The sequence below is a fragment of the Thermobia domestica genome, chromosome 5 (genome assembly GCF_964235325.1).
Source record: "Thermobia domestica chromosome 5, izTheDome1.hap1.1, whole genome shotgun sequence".
Classification (NCBI taxonomy): Eukaryota; Metazoa; Arthropoda; class Insecta; order Zygentoma; family Lepismatidae; genus Thermobia; species Thermobia domestica.
The window spans coordinates 4,993,162-5,010,084 of record NC_137458.1 but is presented as its reverse complement, the minus strand read 5'-3'; the positions used below and the strand labels follow the sequence as shown (position 1 = coordinate 5,010,084).

At 37.4% G+C, this 16,923-nt stretch overlaps 1 protein-coding gene across 1 annotated transcript in view; it reads left to right on the top strand.

Annotated features, from left to right (window-relative positions):
- The window catches only part of Patsas (palmitoyltransferase Patsas), a 48,909-nt gene that overhangs the window by 20,108 nt on the left and 11,878 nt on the right, over positions 1 to 16,923 (top strand). Inside the window, exons 5-8 of the mRNA XM_081758125.1 lie at positions 1,007 to 1,152; positions 4,437 to 4,533; positions 8,423 to 8,575; positions 11,375 to 11,547. Coding sequence (XP_081614251.1) covers positions 1,007 to 1,152; positions 4,437 to 4,533; positions 8,423 to 8,575; positions 11,375 to 11,547 — 569 coding nt within the window. The remainder of the gene's footprint in view (positions 1 to 1,006; positions 1,153 to 4,436; positions 4,534 to 8,422; positions 8,576 to 11,374; positions 11,548 to 16,923) is intronic.

Sequence of the window (16,923 nt, the reverse complement as noted above, 5' to 3'; positions counted from 1 at the left end):
AGTGAGCTTTGTGATGGATTACCGTGTACGTGTGTTTTCTCGGGGTTGTTCTGGTTCCTCTCACTTTCTTCATTCCATCATTTCCTTCATTTCCCATTCCCACCGTTTGCTTCAGCCTACCCGACATAACCGTGGGACTAATTAAGATAATGAAAATATGTACTTCTTAATTAAAATAAGTATCATGCTTTAAAAATCTCGTGGTCGGTAGATGTTTCCAGTTTAACCTCCTTGGTCCACAGTGAAATGCTTTATGTTTGGTCCTGATCTATTACTTGTGTCAAAAGAAAAATAAAGATTAGTGGAACTTAGTTGTTTGCTCGCAAGTTAGTCTTGAAGTGAAATTAAATCTTTCTGTTTAACGTCCCACGATTATTCCCTTTAGGCTAAGGGAGACGATGATGACGATGAATGATAATGGAAGAATTCGTGGAATGAGAAAGTGGGAGGAAACGGGAGTACCCCGAGAAAACCCACGGACACAATGTTGTCCACCAGCAAGTTCAATTTGTCTGGTAGTTAAGAGTTAGAACTAAATTTATTGTACAGAAAGACATTTTCTTCGCTATTTTGAACAAATTCATTAACAAATGAGAATAGTGTTCTTTTGGAACACGACTAACTTCAAATTAGCGTCGAACTATTTTTGTGCAACTAAGTCATATAGAATTAAGTGTATACTATTTGTGACCTTACATCCAATATGATAGATTTAATATCATGACGGGGCGCGATGACTCAGTAATAGAGCGTTCACCTCCAGTGCTTGGGGTTCCTGGTTCGATTCCAGCTCGCGCCGTGTGGACTTTGTCGTGGACAAACACCGTGCTCGTGGGTTTTCTCGGAGTTTTCACGTTTTCTTCTACTTTCTTCATTCCACCATTTCAGTCGTTTCTCATCATCACAGTCTCCATTAGCCTAGCCGGCATAAGTGTGGGACGTAAAACTCAAAGATTTCATTTTTTAATATGACAACATGATAATAGACTAATTGTTTATTGCACAGAGTAAAATCGAATTGGAGCCAAAGGATAAGAATGAGAAGACGCCATTGATGTTAGCGAAAAGCCACCGACATCACGACATCGTCCAAGTTCTTGTGCGGGAGCAGAAGCGGAGAGCAAGATGGATGCCACCAATCTCAGAAATTTGGTAAGGATCATACAACATGTAAATGTTAGTGCAGTTGATAATATTAGTAAATACTTAAGATCAAATTTTAAGAATACAATCTGTCTTTTTGTTTTTTCTTTCTTCTTTCTTTTCCCATCGTTTGGTTTGCCAGGTATTCTTTTAAAGATACACAGAACATAATAGTACAGTTTATAGTGTGTGTGTTCGTAACTGGATTTTAAAATGTATAGCTTTCAGTGTTTATTTCCCAAATGTGGCAAGTTCATATTTACATTTTTTTTTTAAGTTGCTGTGTTTAAATGTTTACATTTCATTGTGTTGTCAATTATAGGAAACATGTAGTTTAATAAGCTTGAAACTAGTTTTCCAAAGAAAGCTCGCCGAAATAATGAAAAACAAAGTAATTTTTAAGGGACAAACCTGACTATCATTTAATATTACAAACAAGAGTAAGTATATGATTTAAAAATATTTTCTAAACATATTTCGTCATTTTTCTCAAAATTTGCTGGTCTCAAGCAGTTAACATTCAATTAAATACATATCAAACAGTCGTAAAGGTATTGAGCTTTTTGCATACGAATGACGTTAGTGTCCCAAATCGCAGAGTATATCAGTCGCAATGGGTCAGGTCCAACGTCATTTGACAGATTATAGTTGAAGCTAGTAGGTCAAAAAAAAAAAAAAAAAAAAAAAAAGTTGGAATTTACAATCAGACCTAAAATATTGTGCTGTGAAAATAAGTGAACTTTCTGGAAAACTGCGCTGCATTTTACAATTTTATTTCGATAACGGCGCTAATGCTGTAGCTAGCTCCATAAAGAAATTTGAGCTGTTTATGAGTAATATACGTTATCAGAAGCAACAGCCAAAAGTGGTTCAATCGCGTTCGTTCTGGAGCTTTCGATGCTGATGATGCTTCTCGCAATGGGCGACCAATCACAGAAAAGTAAATGAGATCCTGACAAAAGTCGAGCAAAACCAGGACGTAATCATTCGTAACATTGGCAGTGACTAAATACTCATCACTAAAGTATTAAACTATTTGCAGAAAGCTGGCTATAAAGAGAAGCTCGACGTTTGGATCATGTGCCACATGATCTGACTCAAAAACACTTACTCGATCGAATTTCTATCTACGAATCTCTGCTGAAACGCAACATACTCGAGCTATTTCTGAAGCGGTTGATCATAAGTGATGAAACGTGGATAACCTCACAACAATGTGAGGGGGGGGGGGCGCGGTGGCTCAGTAGTAGAGCGTTCACCTCTGGTGCTTGGGGTCCATGGTTCGATCCCGGATCGCGACGTGTGGACTTTGTGGTGGACAAACACTGTGCTCGTGGATTTTCTCGGGGTTCTCCCGTTTCCTCCCACTTTCTTCATTCTACCATTTCACTCATCTCTCATCACCACCGTCTCCTTTAGTTTAACCGGCATAACCGCGGGACGTAAACCTAGATTTCATTTCATTTTTTACAACAATGTAAGATAAAGATCGAGATCCGAAGCGGGAACCTCCACAGTCTGTGACAAAGCCCACACTAACACCCAGAAAGTTTATGCTGTGCGTTTGATAAGAGTGAAAGATTATTATGCATCACGACCTGCTTCCGCCGCACTGAACGATAGACTCGGATCTGTACTTTCGCTAATTAGCGCGAGTATACGTAACAGTTCTAAAGAAACGGTCGGAACAGATCAGCAGAAAGGGTGTCCACGCTGATTACACTAGATCTCACAGATCTTTAAGGACCCGTGAAATTGTGAGAACTTGGCTGGGAGGTTTTAATGCATCCATCGTATAGACCAGACCTGATATCGTCCAAATATCTTTTGTTTTGGTCTCTGCAGAGCTCTCTAAATAGTGTTAAGTTAGTTTCAAAAGAGGCCTGTGAAAACCACGTGCCATTTTTTTTTTTTAGCAGAAACCAAAGATACTCTGTACATATAGCGACGGGATTACGATGTTGCCGAGAAAATTGCAGAGGCCATCGAAGGCCATCGATCAAGGTGTGATCAGAAAGTACGGTAAATGTAGTTACACAGAGCCATCTATCGATGCTGTATCCATTTCAACTAGCAAAGCTGGTGGCCTAAATCTTTGGTACAGTCAGTGTCGAGTTTGAACGAGTTGTGACATGTTAGTTGGTTTCCAGAGGGAGAACAGTGAGAACGTGTTAAAGACTGTCTGTCGCGTGCCAACATTAAGTTTTGTTCTAAAGTGGGGAAAAAAAAAAAAGTGCCAAAGAAGCTCACGAAATGTCAAAATGAGTGTATGGCGATGAATCAGTTGCATTGACGACTGTTTACAAGTGGTATGAGAGATTCAAAAGCTGCAAGGACTTGGTTGAAAATGGGCAACTATCGAGACGTCCTTTGACGTCGAAAACAGATGAAAACGTGCAAAAAGTGGCACAAATGATTTTTTCAAACAGACGAATGACTATTCGAGAGCTTTCCGAAGAACTAAACATCTCGTATGGGTCCGTGAAAACATTTTAATCGCCTATTAAATGGGCAAGTGGCTTCCTTCTTCACCACGAAAACGCATCATACCACATTTTGCTTTTGGTCTGCGAGAGTTTTTGGCCAAAAAAGTATTCCTGCCTGTCCACATTCTCTGTGCTCTCCAGATATAGCACCATATGACTTCTAGCTCTTTTCAAAAATTTAAACCGTGGTTAAAGGAAAATGTTTTGGTATCATTCCTGACATTGCGAGGGCTACGATAGAGGATCTGAACACCCTTCCGAAAGAAACCTTCCAGAAATGCTTCCAGTCATAGATTCAACGTTGGGATAAGTGTATTGCTAGCCAAGAACAATATTTTTGAAGATGATTAAATCAAACTCCATGTAAGCTTGTTACTTTGTTTCTGATAAAATTATTCACCGTAGTTTTCGATCACACCTCGTACATACTGTATGTGATTTGCTAATGCTATTTTAAAATATCAATAAATGTATTTTCAATTTGGCCTCCAAAGGCTCAATATTTGTAAGACAATCTTATATATGATCTTTTTCTTCTTGGGTGAGGAGTCTTTCGATTGGTTTGCCTCAGCTTTCCAGCCTTCCCTTTCCTGAGCGAGACCTTTCGTTTCCATGTACTGTTTCTTCCCTTGATCCTGTTGTATTTGGTTTTTATTTGCAAAAACTTTTTTTTTCACATCTGATTAACAAGAAAACTTAATATGTGTATTTTCATATCACATGTACAGCGACCTAAAATGTACATCTTATGTATGTAAGATTTCGTATTTGTTGGACAAATAGACTGCAGTCTTATCGTTATTGCAGGGGACTGCTCTTTGGAGGTGCTGGTAACTCTAAAGGACCTCTTCTTCTGTTCCTGGGTTCTGTCTTGCTTTGGGGTTACCCAATGTATTTGTTGCGGGTAAACAATTTTGGATATGTGTACATTAAATGTGGCTGTGTTTATGTCGTACGCACAGGAATGACACTTTCTTTTTTTCTGCCTACTTTTTCTCTTTTACTAGGAAGCTTTAAATATATATTTTTCTTCTTTTTGAGTGATAATTTTAACTTTTTATTTTAGTATCAAATCAATATTTATTTCGCTGCATATGCATGTCGCTTACATGATTATATGGCTATCAAAATAACATAAAAACTGTGGAACGTTATTATGTGGTAGTACCAATCTTATATTTTATTTTCAATTTAAATCTGATTCTCATTTTTAGTTTATGAAATAAGAAAATACGGAAATAAATTTACTTGTAAACAATTATATCTGAAGAATTAGATCATGATGTAAACTCTGTTTTACAATCATGTCTGTGAATTCGTCTTACGTGCTTCTGACAGCTTTACTTACATAATTGAACTCATTACGAAAAGCTGGCGCAGATATACTTCTTCCTAAATTCCGAAATTTGTTCTGGAACTTCTGGAACCCGGACTCGGAACACTTTTATTATTGCACGTGGTTTTATGTCACGTCCACGAGCTTTTAGATTATCAACCTCAGCAAAGATCCCAATATAAAACTGGGAGTTCAAGGATGTTTAGAAAATTCATGGAGTTAGTTCAGCACAGCGGTACTCAGACAGAAGACCTCTGTCAATCATCATCATGGACATAACCAAAAAGGTTTCTACTCCTTTCAAGTTTAACATAACCGAAACAGTGGGTGTTCGGCATAACCACTATACGACTAGTAAAAGACTTATTAGTCATCAGCACCCTGTCTCCGAGGTAATGATTCCCCACCAAGAACTATATCAGGGTCGAAACTGAGTAGAAATCAAGAGCATGGCATTGGAAGATTCGTCCTCATCAGAACTTGCCAGGTATGTCAGAGAAATCTGTTCGTGCTAGGCTTTCTAATTGCATAAGACAATTCATTAACAAACACATAAACTCACATTCAGAATTAAAATCCATGAAAACTCTCTTAAGTTTGGTTTGTGAGATTTAATTATTGTACCTCTCGCAATACACCCCGAAATTAGAATCCATAATTAGAAACCATTTCGTATATCAACAATTAATTGAATTACATTTAATATCAATTGAGTAGTCGACTAGTGTAACTGAGCGTATGCCCAGTTGGTTTGTAAACATGTCATCCCTCATACAAGTGCTGAAGTAGAACTCTATCAGTGTTCAATAATTTATGCCCTGTCATTCGAATATTTATTATTAGATTAATATTTGTACAATTATTCTTCATTATTTGAATCACTATTTTAACAGATTGATTATTAAAGTAATTATTTGAACAGCTGTTGCTATACAATCTGGACCACAATAGAAAATGAAAAAAAAAAAAAAGAAATCAAATCTTTGAGTTTTACGTCCCACGGTTATGTCGGTTAGGCTAAAGGAGACGGTGATGATGAGTGATGAATGAAATGGTGGAATGAAGAAAGTGGGAGGAAACGGGAGAACCCCGAGAAAACCCACGAGCACGGTGTTTGTCCACCACAAAGTTCACTTGGCGGGGGCTGGGATCGAACCCGGGACCCCAAGCACCAGAGGTGAACGCGGACCACAATAGAGTTTACCACGTGACATCACACAATATGAGGACCTTGTACAGCGTAGAACAGCGTGCTTTCATTGTGAGTGAGTATACGAGACCCACAATCGGTACACAGTACATTCACTATAAATCTTCATATTGAGCAGATACCAAAGCAAATATTTTGAAGGATTTCTTTTTGCGTGCCATACGTCTTACTTCCTTAAAAACAGATTTACAAACAGGTTGAATACGTGATGAAGCTGGGTAGTTTAATGGGTGCCCAGCTTCATTATTAAATAATTGGTATAATCAGATTAAAAGGAATTTAAGCTTCGATAAACCTGAAACCGACGTAAAAGATAAAAAATAGATTGAATTTCCTATTCTTCCGAGATTGATAACTGCATTAAATAAAATCTATACACAATACGTTTACGTACAGCCTTAAAAAAAACCCTAAAACTTTAGAAAAGAACGTTACCCAATTTAAGTGTTATTACACGGATCCCAATGAAAAATCTGTTATTTATGAAATCAAATGCAGTTTGCCAAGAGAGTTACATAGGCAAAACGAAAAGAAATCTAAGGGCCCGAGTAAAGAACCATATTAGAGATTCAAAAGCGCAAAATTCGGTGTCAGGTTTATCACAGAATTTAAAAGAAACGCAACACAGGGTAGAAGATTCAAAAATTTTATGTAAAGCTAGAAGTGAAGTAGAGAGACTGGTTTTTGAAAATTTATTTATTCATTTTGAAAAAAACGAAATTAAATTGGGTAAGAGATGGTTGAGTGACGAATGGGAGGCGGTAATTACGAAATTTTCATAACATTTGCATGACAATATAAACAATAACATGAGTTGTTAACGTTCTAACAAGGAACAAAAAAGACGCACAAATTGACTTTGCCACATTTTAGTTTGCACCATTTTCATTTGGAAATTACTGACGTACTTGACAACGTGATTCCGTACAACAGAGCTCTTTCCTTGGTAAATCCGTTCCATTTTTATTCTTTCATGTTTCTATTCTTTTTGTCGGAATCTGTAAATAAAATGAGAATATACGAAAACTCCCCCATAAACGTGAAGACAAAGTTTACACAGCATTAACTGCAGATATGCATCGTTCCAGCCAACAATTTTAAACTTGAAGAAGAGAAATATGGACGTGACAATTCAAATAAACTGGAACTTTGAAATCTTACTGAACTTCCAGAAGGTTATAGTATGGTGTAGCAGCAAACTTTGACGTATGAGTCTAGGGTTTTTTTTTAGATGATGAAGGCAATAACAACGCTGAATTGTGAACTTATGGTAAGGTGCTTGGGAATTGCGCCATCTCCACTATTCGCACCAAAACAAAGATGATGAAACCATGACTCATACGGCAGAAATATCCACTGTTGTCTTGCATCATTTTCCTAGTCGTCTAGTTTCGCAAGGAAGATGTTCCTTGCCCACAAAGGTAATCTAACCTTATAACCCTCCCTCCGATTTTTGTTTGTGGGGCTTTTTAAGAGAAAAAACAGTGCAGGCCCAACCACTATCTATCGAAAAACTGAAAACTACGTCATCAGCGAGGTTACCGCCGAGACTTGTACGGCTACCATCAGAAATTGGTAAACCTTACGTGGTTCACACTATATAACAAATGAGTAATGCCGCACAATCAAATCTAAAATTAGCCTTGTTTTAAAATTTAATGGTTTTTAAAAGTCGTTTAAAAATCCGCACGGGGTTCATGTTCGGGGTTTTTAGAGAAATAAGGGATTAAAGTAAAAATCAAAACTGAAACTTTTACGGATCCGTCCTACGTGTAGGTGATTTCACAAAAATAACGAACATTCAGTTATTATTTGCTGAATCGTAATCAGATTGCTATATTCATAGTATTTCTGGTACAAGTAATATAAAAACGATATTGGTATCGTTGAATTATGAGTTTGTGTGTAGTGATCACCAATATTTCAATAACTTATTATGTTTCTGTGATTAATAGGTTAGAACAATCTCATGGCAGTTGTATTAATAAGTGCCAATTAAAGTTTCGATCAAGGCAAGATTTGTTAACAAAATTACATTTTTTTAATGAAAGTAAATAAACAGTGTCCTGGATTGTAGCAACACGCTTTACTTTATTTCTTGAGATATACTCCTTTTTTCTCTTTCTTTCTTTCGCTTCGCTTTGCATTAATGTTATTTGGTGCTATATTTCTGTATAGAGTGAGAAAATGTGTGATCTTTTTGTTGTAATATATTCTGTTTATACTTTCTTCTTGGTTTCGTTTCAGTGCATTCCAATTACTTGGAACATCCTGAGAGGGGCTCACTATTGTTTTATCTATTGGAATATTCTGATGTGGTTGAGTTGGATCATAGCAAATAGACGGGACCCTGGATACGTTCCTTTGAATACCGAGAATTATCAGAGGGCAATAAAACAGGTACGAATCATTGAATAAGACACAGTTAAATTGAGCTATGTTGATGAGGACAGTTCATATCTTATAGAATATTTAATTATTTTTAAAACAAAGTTAAAAGTTACTAAATTCGTTTCATTTCGAAAAAATCAGTGTTGACTTATCTTATGAAGGCTAATGATTAACACTCTTACATTGTAATTAATAGAGCATTCACCTCTGGTGCGTGAGGTCATTTGTTTGATCCCAGCTCGCGCCAGGTGAACCTTATGGTGGACAAACACCCTGTGTGTGTGTTTTTTCGGGGTTCTCCAGTTTCTTCCCACTTTCTTCATTCCACCATTTCCTTCATTTCTCATCGTCTCCTTTAGCTACACGGCATACACGTGGGACGTAAAACTTAAGATTTCATTTCATTGTTCAAACTGTGGGTAGGGAGGGAGGGTGGGCACGGTGGCTCTTTGGTAGAGTGCTTACCTCTGGTACGTGGGGTCCCTGGGTCAATCCTCAGCCAAATAAGTTCATGGTGGACAACATCGTGTCCGTGGTTTTTCTCGGGGTCCTTGTGTTTTCTCCTACTTTCTCATTCCACCAGTTCTTTCATCATCATTCACTTGCTTTAATCATCATCTCCTTTAGCCTAGGGGGCCGCGGTGGCTCATTGGTAGAGCGTTCACCTCTGGTGCTTGGGGTCCCGGGTTCGATCCCAGCTCCTGCCAAGTGAACTTTGTGGTGGACAAACACCGTGTGCGTGGGTTTTCTTGGGGTTCTCCCGTTTCCTCCCACTTTCTTCATTCCACCATTTCATTCATTATTCATCATCACCGTCTCCTTTAGCCTAACCGGCATAACCGTGGGACGTAAAACTGAAAGATTTCATTTCATTTCATAAATTGATCTCACTGCTTGTACATCAGTGGCTTTACATTTTACGTAGTTTTGCATTTTCGTGTTATTTCCTAGTGTCTTATTGATATATTAACGTCGATTGTTTAGTTTCTTGTTTCGGTATCAGATTTTACGAAATCCGGAACAGCATACAAAGTACTTGGGCGTAACGTTTGATGAGCAAGACGGAAGAGAGATTATTTTCGACAAGTTTTAACATAACAGTCTAGTTTTATCCAAAGGACGTAAATATAAATCAATCCATTAGTTAACCCTATTTGAAATTTTACCGAGCAGGCTTATACTGGTGGTTAGAATTGTTACTTTCGAAGTCGAGAAGTATCTTCTTTTCCTTTTATTATTATTATTATTATTGTTGTTGTGTACATTGGCCGCACAGGTTCTCTATGGAAGTTTAAGTAAATAAATAAGTACAAAATCAGATACTATAAAGTCATAATTGAAGATTTACCTAGTAAGCTTCTGTTAATTTGTAACTAACCGTACAGTTTCAACAAATAACCTCCATCATTTTCAGAGATGTAAAGGAAACTTTCTTCATTCACAACTTTTCTTGTAATATAACCTTGAACCTTCTTAAGCTGACATTGCGATGTGTAAAACCGTTTATCATCTTGTACCTTAGAAGAAAATGAGAAGTAGGTTTTTAAAAGAAACCTGCAAAAATGTATTTTTGAATTAAACATTAATCACTTTAACATGAAAACTTATCCAGCTGTAGTGTCCATTTAGAGGAGACTAATCTGATGCATCCCTTTAAATCACTTTTGGAAGTTTATGTAAAAAAAAAAAACTGAAATTACTAATAGTAATCTTATTTTATTTTATTTTATTTTATTTATTTTATTTTATTTTTTATTTTATTTTATTTTATTTTATTTATTTTATTTTTTATTTTATTTTATTTTTTATTTTATTTTATTTTTTATTTTATTTTATTTTTTTTTATTTTATTTTATTTTATTTTATTTTATTTTTTTATTGAAAAAAAGGGCTTCTGGGACACGTTGGAAAGTGGCCAGTTATAATTGAATTATGCATCCATTGATGTTTTAAAGCAAATGTGGAGATTTGTATTATTCTAATTGATATTTACTTTCTCTCTCCCTCTTTGTCTCTTTTTTTCAGTATCCTTTATTCTCTTTGATTACAGCTTAATTTTCCTTATAATTTGCGTACAAACAGAGCCAACTTTTTATTCTTGAAGTTAAGATCTGCAGGTGATATTCTTCAAGGGAAGAGCAGCTTAATGTTCTTGAACTTTCTTGTCATAAACCGTACGTTTGACTCATTCAGTCCGAACGCGCCCATAACACCCTTTTGACAGTTTTACTGCTAATAAGAAAAATTGCTGTATTTTATAATTGTATTATATCTTAGGGGGCACGGTGGCTCAGTGGTTGAGCGCTTACCTGTAGTTCATATGATCGCTGGTTCGATCCCCGACCAAGTAAGCTTGTGGTGGACAACATCGTGTCCGTGGGTTTCCTCTGGTACTCCAGTTTCTTCCCACTTTCTCATTCCACCAATTCTTCCATCATTATTCACTTGCCTTAATAATCTGTCTCCCTTAGCCTAAAGGGCATAATCGTTGGACGTTAAACTGAAAAATTTCATTTCATTTTTTCTACTATACCTTAAAGCAGGGTTTCTCAATCTTGGCTTCTAGACCCCTAGGAAGGTTGCAAGGGGAAGGGAAGAAGATAAATGTAAGTACGATCGAGTGGCGGGAAAAATGTAAGACTATCTTCAATTTCTTATTTTGATACATATTTTTATTTTCATACTAATTGTTTAATACTTCATCGAAGTGGAGAAAATCTGCCTTAAAGAATATGAGAGAGAAGGCAAATATTGTTCAAAATGTATCCTTTGCAAAAAGATTACCAAGATAATTGTGATTTGTTGCAGATTCCATACTATGACAAATGGAAAAAGCGTAATGTGGTTTTATCAAGACTCTGCCATACTTGTCGCTGCTTGAGACCCCTGAGAGCTAAACACTGCCGTGTGTGTAACCGATGTGTTCAGTACATGGATCATCATTGTCCGTTCATTTACAATTGTGTTGGAGTCCGGAACAGGTAAATGTCTCTTGAGAAAGTTACTTTAGGATTAATTTGATAAACATATGTACTCTGATGGAGCAGATAAGTATATTAACCTTTGTGTTAACTTCTACATTCCAAATATTGAGAACAACTAAGGCATTATTAAAAGAAGCGATATTGAATTTGTTGCATCATCGTTCCAATCATTCCGGTAAGGGCACTCGGTCGAAAAAGTGTAAACCGCTTTTTCAGGCCAGCCACCCTGAATGAGGTTTTCCTCATTTACTACCAGTCACATGCCGGGGTAGTACCTAACTTATAGGTCCCAGGCTGCTTCCTTCCTTCCCCAATCCTTTCTTCCTTCCATTTCCTCTGATAGTGTGATCGCCGAGGGACGACATCCCTCATATACGTGACGGTCTAAATGGCCTTAGATGCCGAAAGCCCAGAAATCTAATTCTTAATCCTAATCCTAGTGACGGGCTAACATGGCCATAGATGCCGAAAACCCAGAAATCGAATTCCTAATCCTAATCCTAGTGACAGCCTAACATGACCATAGATGCCGAAAGCCCAGAAATCTAAATCCTAATCCTAGTGACGGGCTAACATGGCCATAGATGCCGAAAGCCCAGAAATCGAATTCTTAATCCTAATCCTAGTGACGGGCTAACATGACTGTAGATGCCACAAGCCCAGAAATCTAAATCCTAATCCTAGTGAGAGCTCCTCCGTGGCTAAGCGGTTAGCGTACGCGCCTTTGGCGTGGGAGGCCCGGGTTCGATTCCCGGCGGGAGCTCATGTGGTTCGGATTCCACGTTAATCAGTAGGTCCACGTCTCATATAGCCTCGCTGCTGAACGGGACGTTAAACTCAAAATCAACTCAATCAACCTAATCCTAGTGACGGGCTAACATGGTCATAGATGCCGAAAGACCAGAAATCTAATTCTTAATCCTAATCCTAGTGACGGGCTAACATAGCCATTGATGCCGAAAGCCCAGAAATCGAATTCCTAATCCTAATCCTAGTGACGGGCTAACATGACCATAGATGCCGAAAGCCCAGAAATCTAAATCCTAATCCTAGTGACGGGCTAACATGGCCATAGATGCCGAAAGACCAGAAATCTAATTCCTAATCCTAATCCTAGTGACGGGCTAACATGACCATAGATGCCGAAAGCTCAGAAATCTAAATCCTAATCCTAGTGACGGGCTAACATGGCCATAGATGCCGAAAGCCCAGAAATCTAAATCCTTCTATACTTTAAACATTCAAATTAATTTGAGTAGAGACCAGACAAACTTTCCATGACAAAACTGATCATTTATTTCAAACATGTGCGAGGGTATTATATGAAATGTCCCGAAAAAATAGCAACTTGAGCAGTGGCGAAGCGTAATCCCACAAGTAGGGTAGACCTGACCAACTAAGAAGAAATAACATGTAATGTATTATTAAATGTTTAAAATTACATCCAGAATTCTATTTTCCTTATTGAGGTTTTTTTTTTTTTTTTTTTTTTTTTTTTTTTTTTTTTTTTTTTAACTACCAAATTATTTATTTTAAAGAACTTTCTTAGCTGTATTTCTATCACTGTTTAGGGTTGAATTTATGTGCATGTACACATAATAGTTTTGTTGTTGTTTAATTTAATAAGAAGAAATGAATATAAGCAAAAGTACGGAAAGTATTATTATTATTATTATTATTATTATTATTATTATTATTATTATTATTATTATTATTATTATTATTATTATTATTATTAAACAAATATTTACATGAGGAAAACATACAATATGTATTAATGGAATATTCCCATTTATCTCCACTACAAATGTTTTCAAGTGCAGTTCATATTTTCTTCTGTCTGGGATTTGCTGGGAGGATGAGGAATTTCCTCCTTACTTGCTGTTTTCATTTCCTGCATATTTGAAAATGAGGGAGAGAAAAGGAAAGTGCATTCTTACAGTTAGCTGTCAAATTTTGTGGATAAGCGTTTGGTACTTGCATCTCTCACTTTAAAGTAAATACAATACTGTGTTTAATTAATCCATCACTTGATAATGACTTCACTAGAAATGTTAATTCTCAGAAGAAACTTTATTTGAATAAACGCAAGATATTTAATATTGTATTCTATGGAGTGGCATATTTAAGGGGATGGTTTCCGGGCTTAAGCACTCACCAAAATTTTATTGTTTTATATACACATTCCTCCCCGATAAACACCACCTTTACGAAGACACTTATGTGTCGGGTAGGGAGGATTGCGTGCTACAGTGAAATTTAGAGCTGTGTCGGTGGTAGTTCACTACCAGAAGGGCCACTCCTACCGAATTGGTCTAAATGGAGTAGCCAGACGAAGAGTGTTCTGGGAGAAGGCAGCAGTTCTCCAGTAACCAAGTTGGCGGAAATCATAGTGATTGGTACGGCAACTTGGACATTAGTCCCAGGCGTGGTCAGAGTGACTTTAACGGCTGGGATACTGCGGGGTGGAAGGCAACGGGAAACCAGCACTCTATTTTCCCTAGTTTGCTGGCAGCAAAAAGAGAACATATGAACAATGGTCTTTCGCAGGTCAAAATATAGTTCCGGAGGTAAAATATCCCCCCATTCGGATCTCCGGGAGGGGGATGGCTTGGGAAGGACTATTGGACGAGAAAGTAATAATGGGGGGAAGACAGAGAAAGAAAGACAAGAAAGAGCAAAAGGTTTAGGATAGGGACATGGAACGTACGTACTAGGTTACAGGGAGGAAAATTAGAAAATCTTGAAGAAGTGAAACAAAATAATTTAGATTTGGTAGGCGTTTGTGAAGTTAGATGGGAAGGTAATGGGGTATTGAACAGCGAAGGATATAGAATGTTTTACTCAGGTAATGAAAAGGGCGGTCATAATGGCGTAGGAATAATTCTTGGAAAGCGCTTAAAGGAGAAGGTAGTGAAAGTAGATTTTATTGATGATAGAGTTATGATGTTAAGACTTAAAGGGAAAACGAAGGATCTAGTAGTGATACAGACATATGCACCGACGACTTCGCATGCAAATGAAGAAGTAGAGGAAAATTATGAGAAAATAGAAGAAATTATAGATAGGGAGAAGAAGGGTGCATGCATAATTCTAATGGGAGATTTCAATGCAGTTGTGGGAGAAAAACAGGAAGGTAGTATCGTAGGCAAATATGGTTTAGGCGAAAGAAATGAAAGGGGAGAGGGACTGGTGAATTTCTGTAGACAGAATTCACTAGTACTTGGGAACACTTGGTTCAATCAGCACAAAAGAAGAAGATATACATGGAAATCACCAATAGACGGCGGAAGATATCAGATAGACTATGTTATGATTCAGGACAGGTATCGGAATAGCTTAAAGAACGCGAAGACCCTTCCCGGGGCTGATATTTTCTCTGATCATAATCTTGTGCTGGCCGAAGTAGATATTCAACTGAAAAATGTAGGCAGAAGAAAAGTAGGTAAAGTGTTGAATACTGAAAAGTTGAAAAACGAGAAAATAAGAAATCTTTTCGCTGAAAAATTCGAAGGAAAATGTTCAAACGAGGAAAGGATAGGCGCAGGTAGTAACGCACGGTGGGAACATATTAAACGTTGCTTACAGCAGGCTGCAGAAGAAGCAGTAGGTTACCGCGAACACAAAACTGCTAAGAAACCATGGCTTACAGAGCAGATGTTGCAGAAAATGAGGGAGAGGAAGATGTGGAAACAGGTTGATACAGAAGAGGGCAGAAAGATGTACAGAAAGTTAAATAATGACGAGAAACAGATAGAGCGAGGGAAGAGTTTTACAAAAGAAAATGCGAGGACATAGAAGAATTAGAAAGAGTTGGGAAATATGAGGAAATGTACAAGGAGGTGAAATCTATGGAATTTCGGAGGAAACAAGGGGGTATTATGATGGCAGTAGAAAATAAGAATGGGAAGGTAGTCAGCGAGACAAATGAGGTCATAGGAAGGTGGAAAGAATACGTTGAAGACTTATATGAGAGTAGGGATAGACCGTGTAGCCTAAATGTTGAAGTGGAAAATGAAGTAGGCGAGGATGATAAAGGATTTAGTATTCTTAGGGATGAGTTTGAAAAGGCTATATCCGAGATTAGGAATGGAAAGGCAACAGGAATAGATAACATACCAATCGAATTCATTAAAAATATAGGAGACAAGGGAAAGAAAGAATTGTGGCGACTATGCAATGAAATATATGAAACAGGAGAATGGCCAAGAGACTTTCTGAAAACGATCATGATACCGATGGCTAAGAAATCGAACCCAAAGAGATGTGAGGATTATAGAACTATTAGTCTCATATTTCATGCAGCTAAAATTCTGCTCCGAATACTGAACAGGAGGTTATATGAAAGAACAAATAAAGATGTTGAGGAAGAGCAGTTCGGGTTCAGAAGAGGCAAGGGCACAAGAGATGATATTGGATTATTAAGGGTGATCGGTGAAAGATTTATAGAAAAAGGGAAAGAGGTGTATGTTGTATTTATTGATCTGGAAAAGGCTTTTGACCGCGTGAATTGGGAATTGTTGTTGGGAGTTCTAACAAAGATAGGGTTGGAATGGAAAGATAGAAAACTCATAAGAAACTTATACATGAACCAACAAGTAAGTGTTAGGATAGGGGAAGAACTGACGGAAGAGAGTGCAATTGGAAGGGGAGTTCGACAAGGATGCTGCCTCTCGCCAACACTATTTAATGTCTATCTAGAAGAGATAGTGAAAAAGAGCCTACATGATGATGATGGCATTTCGGTAGGAGGTAGAATGATTAGATGTATAAGATTTGCAGACGATATGGCGCTTGTTGCAGAATCTGAAAAGAAAATCAATAAAATGTTAGAAAAAATGAGGAAGGGCTTTGAAGAATATGGGATGAAAATAAATGTTAGAAAGACAAAAGCCATGGTGATTGGAACGAAGGGGTCTGTGTCAAATATAAAAGTAGGAGGGGAGAAAATAGAACAAGTTAATAGTTTTCGATACCTGGGTAGTATTCTTAGTAATGACATGAAATGCGAACGTGAAATAAAAGCAAGGATAGGAATGGCGAAAGAAGCCTTTAAAAGAAAGAAAAGTCTATTTTGTGGGACCTTGAACAAAGAGTTGAGAAAAAGACTTATAAAATGCTTCGTGTGGAGTGTTGTACTGTATGGGGCGGAAACGTGGACATTACGTAAAGGTGACGAAAATCGACTGGAAGCCTTCGAAATGTGGGTGTGGAGAAGAATAGAAAGAATTAGTTGGGTTGAGCGGAAAACGAATGAGAGAGTGTTAGAAATGGTGGGTGAGAAAAGAACACTTTTAGATATTATTAGGAAGAGGAAGAGAAACTGGTTGGGACATTGCCTAAGAAGAGATTGTATCATGAAGGACGTCCTAG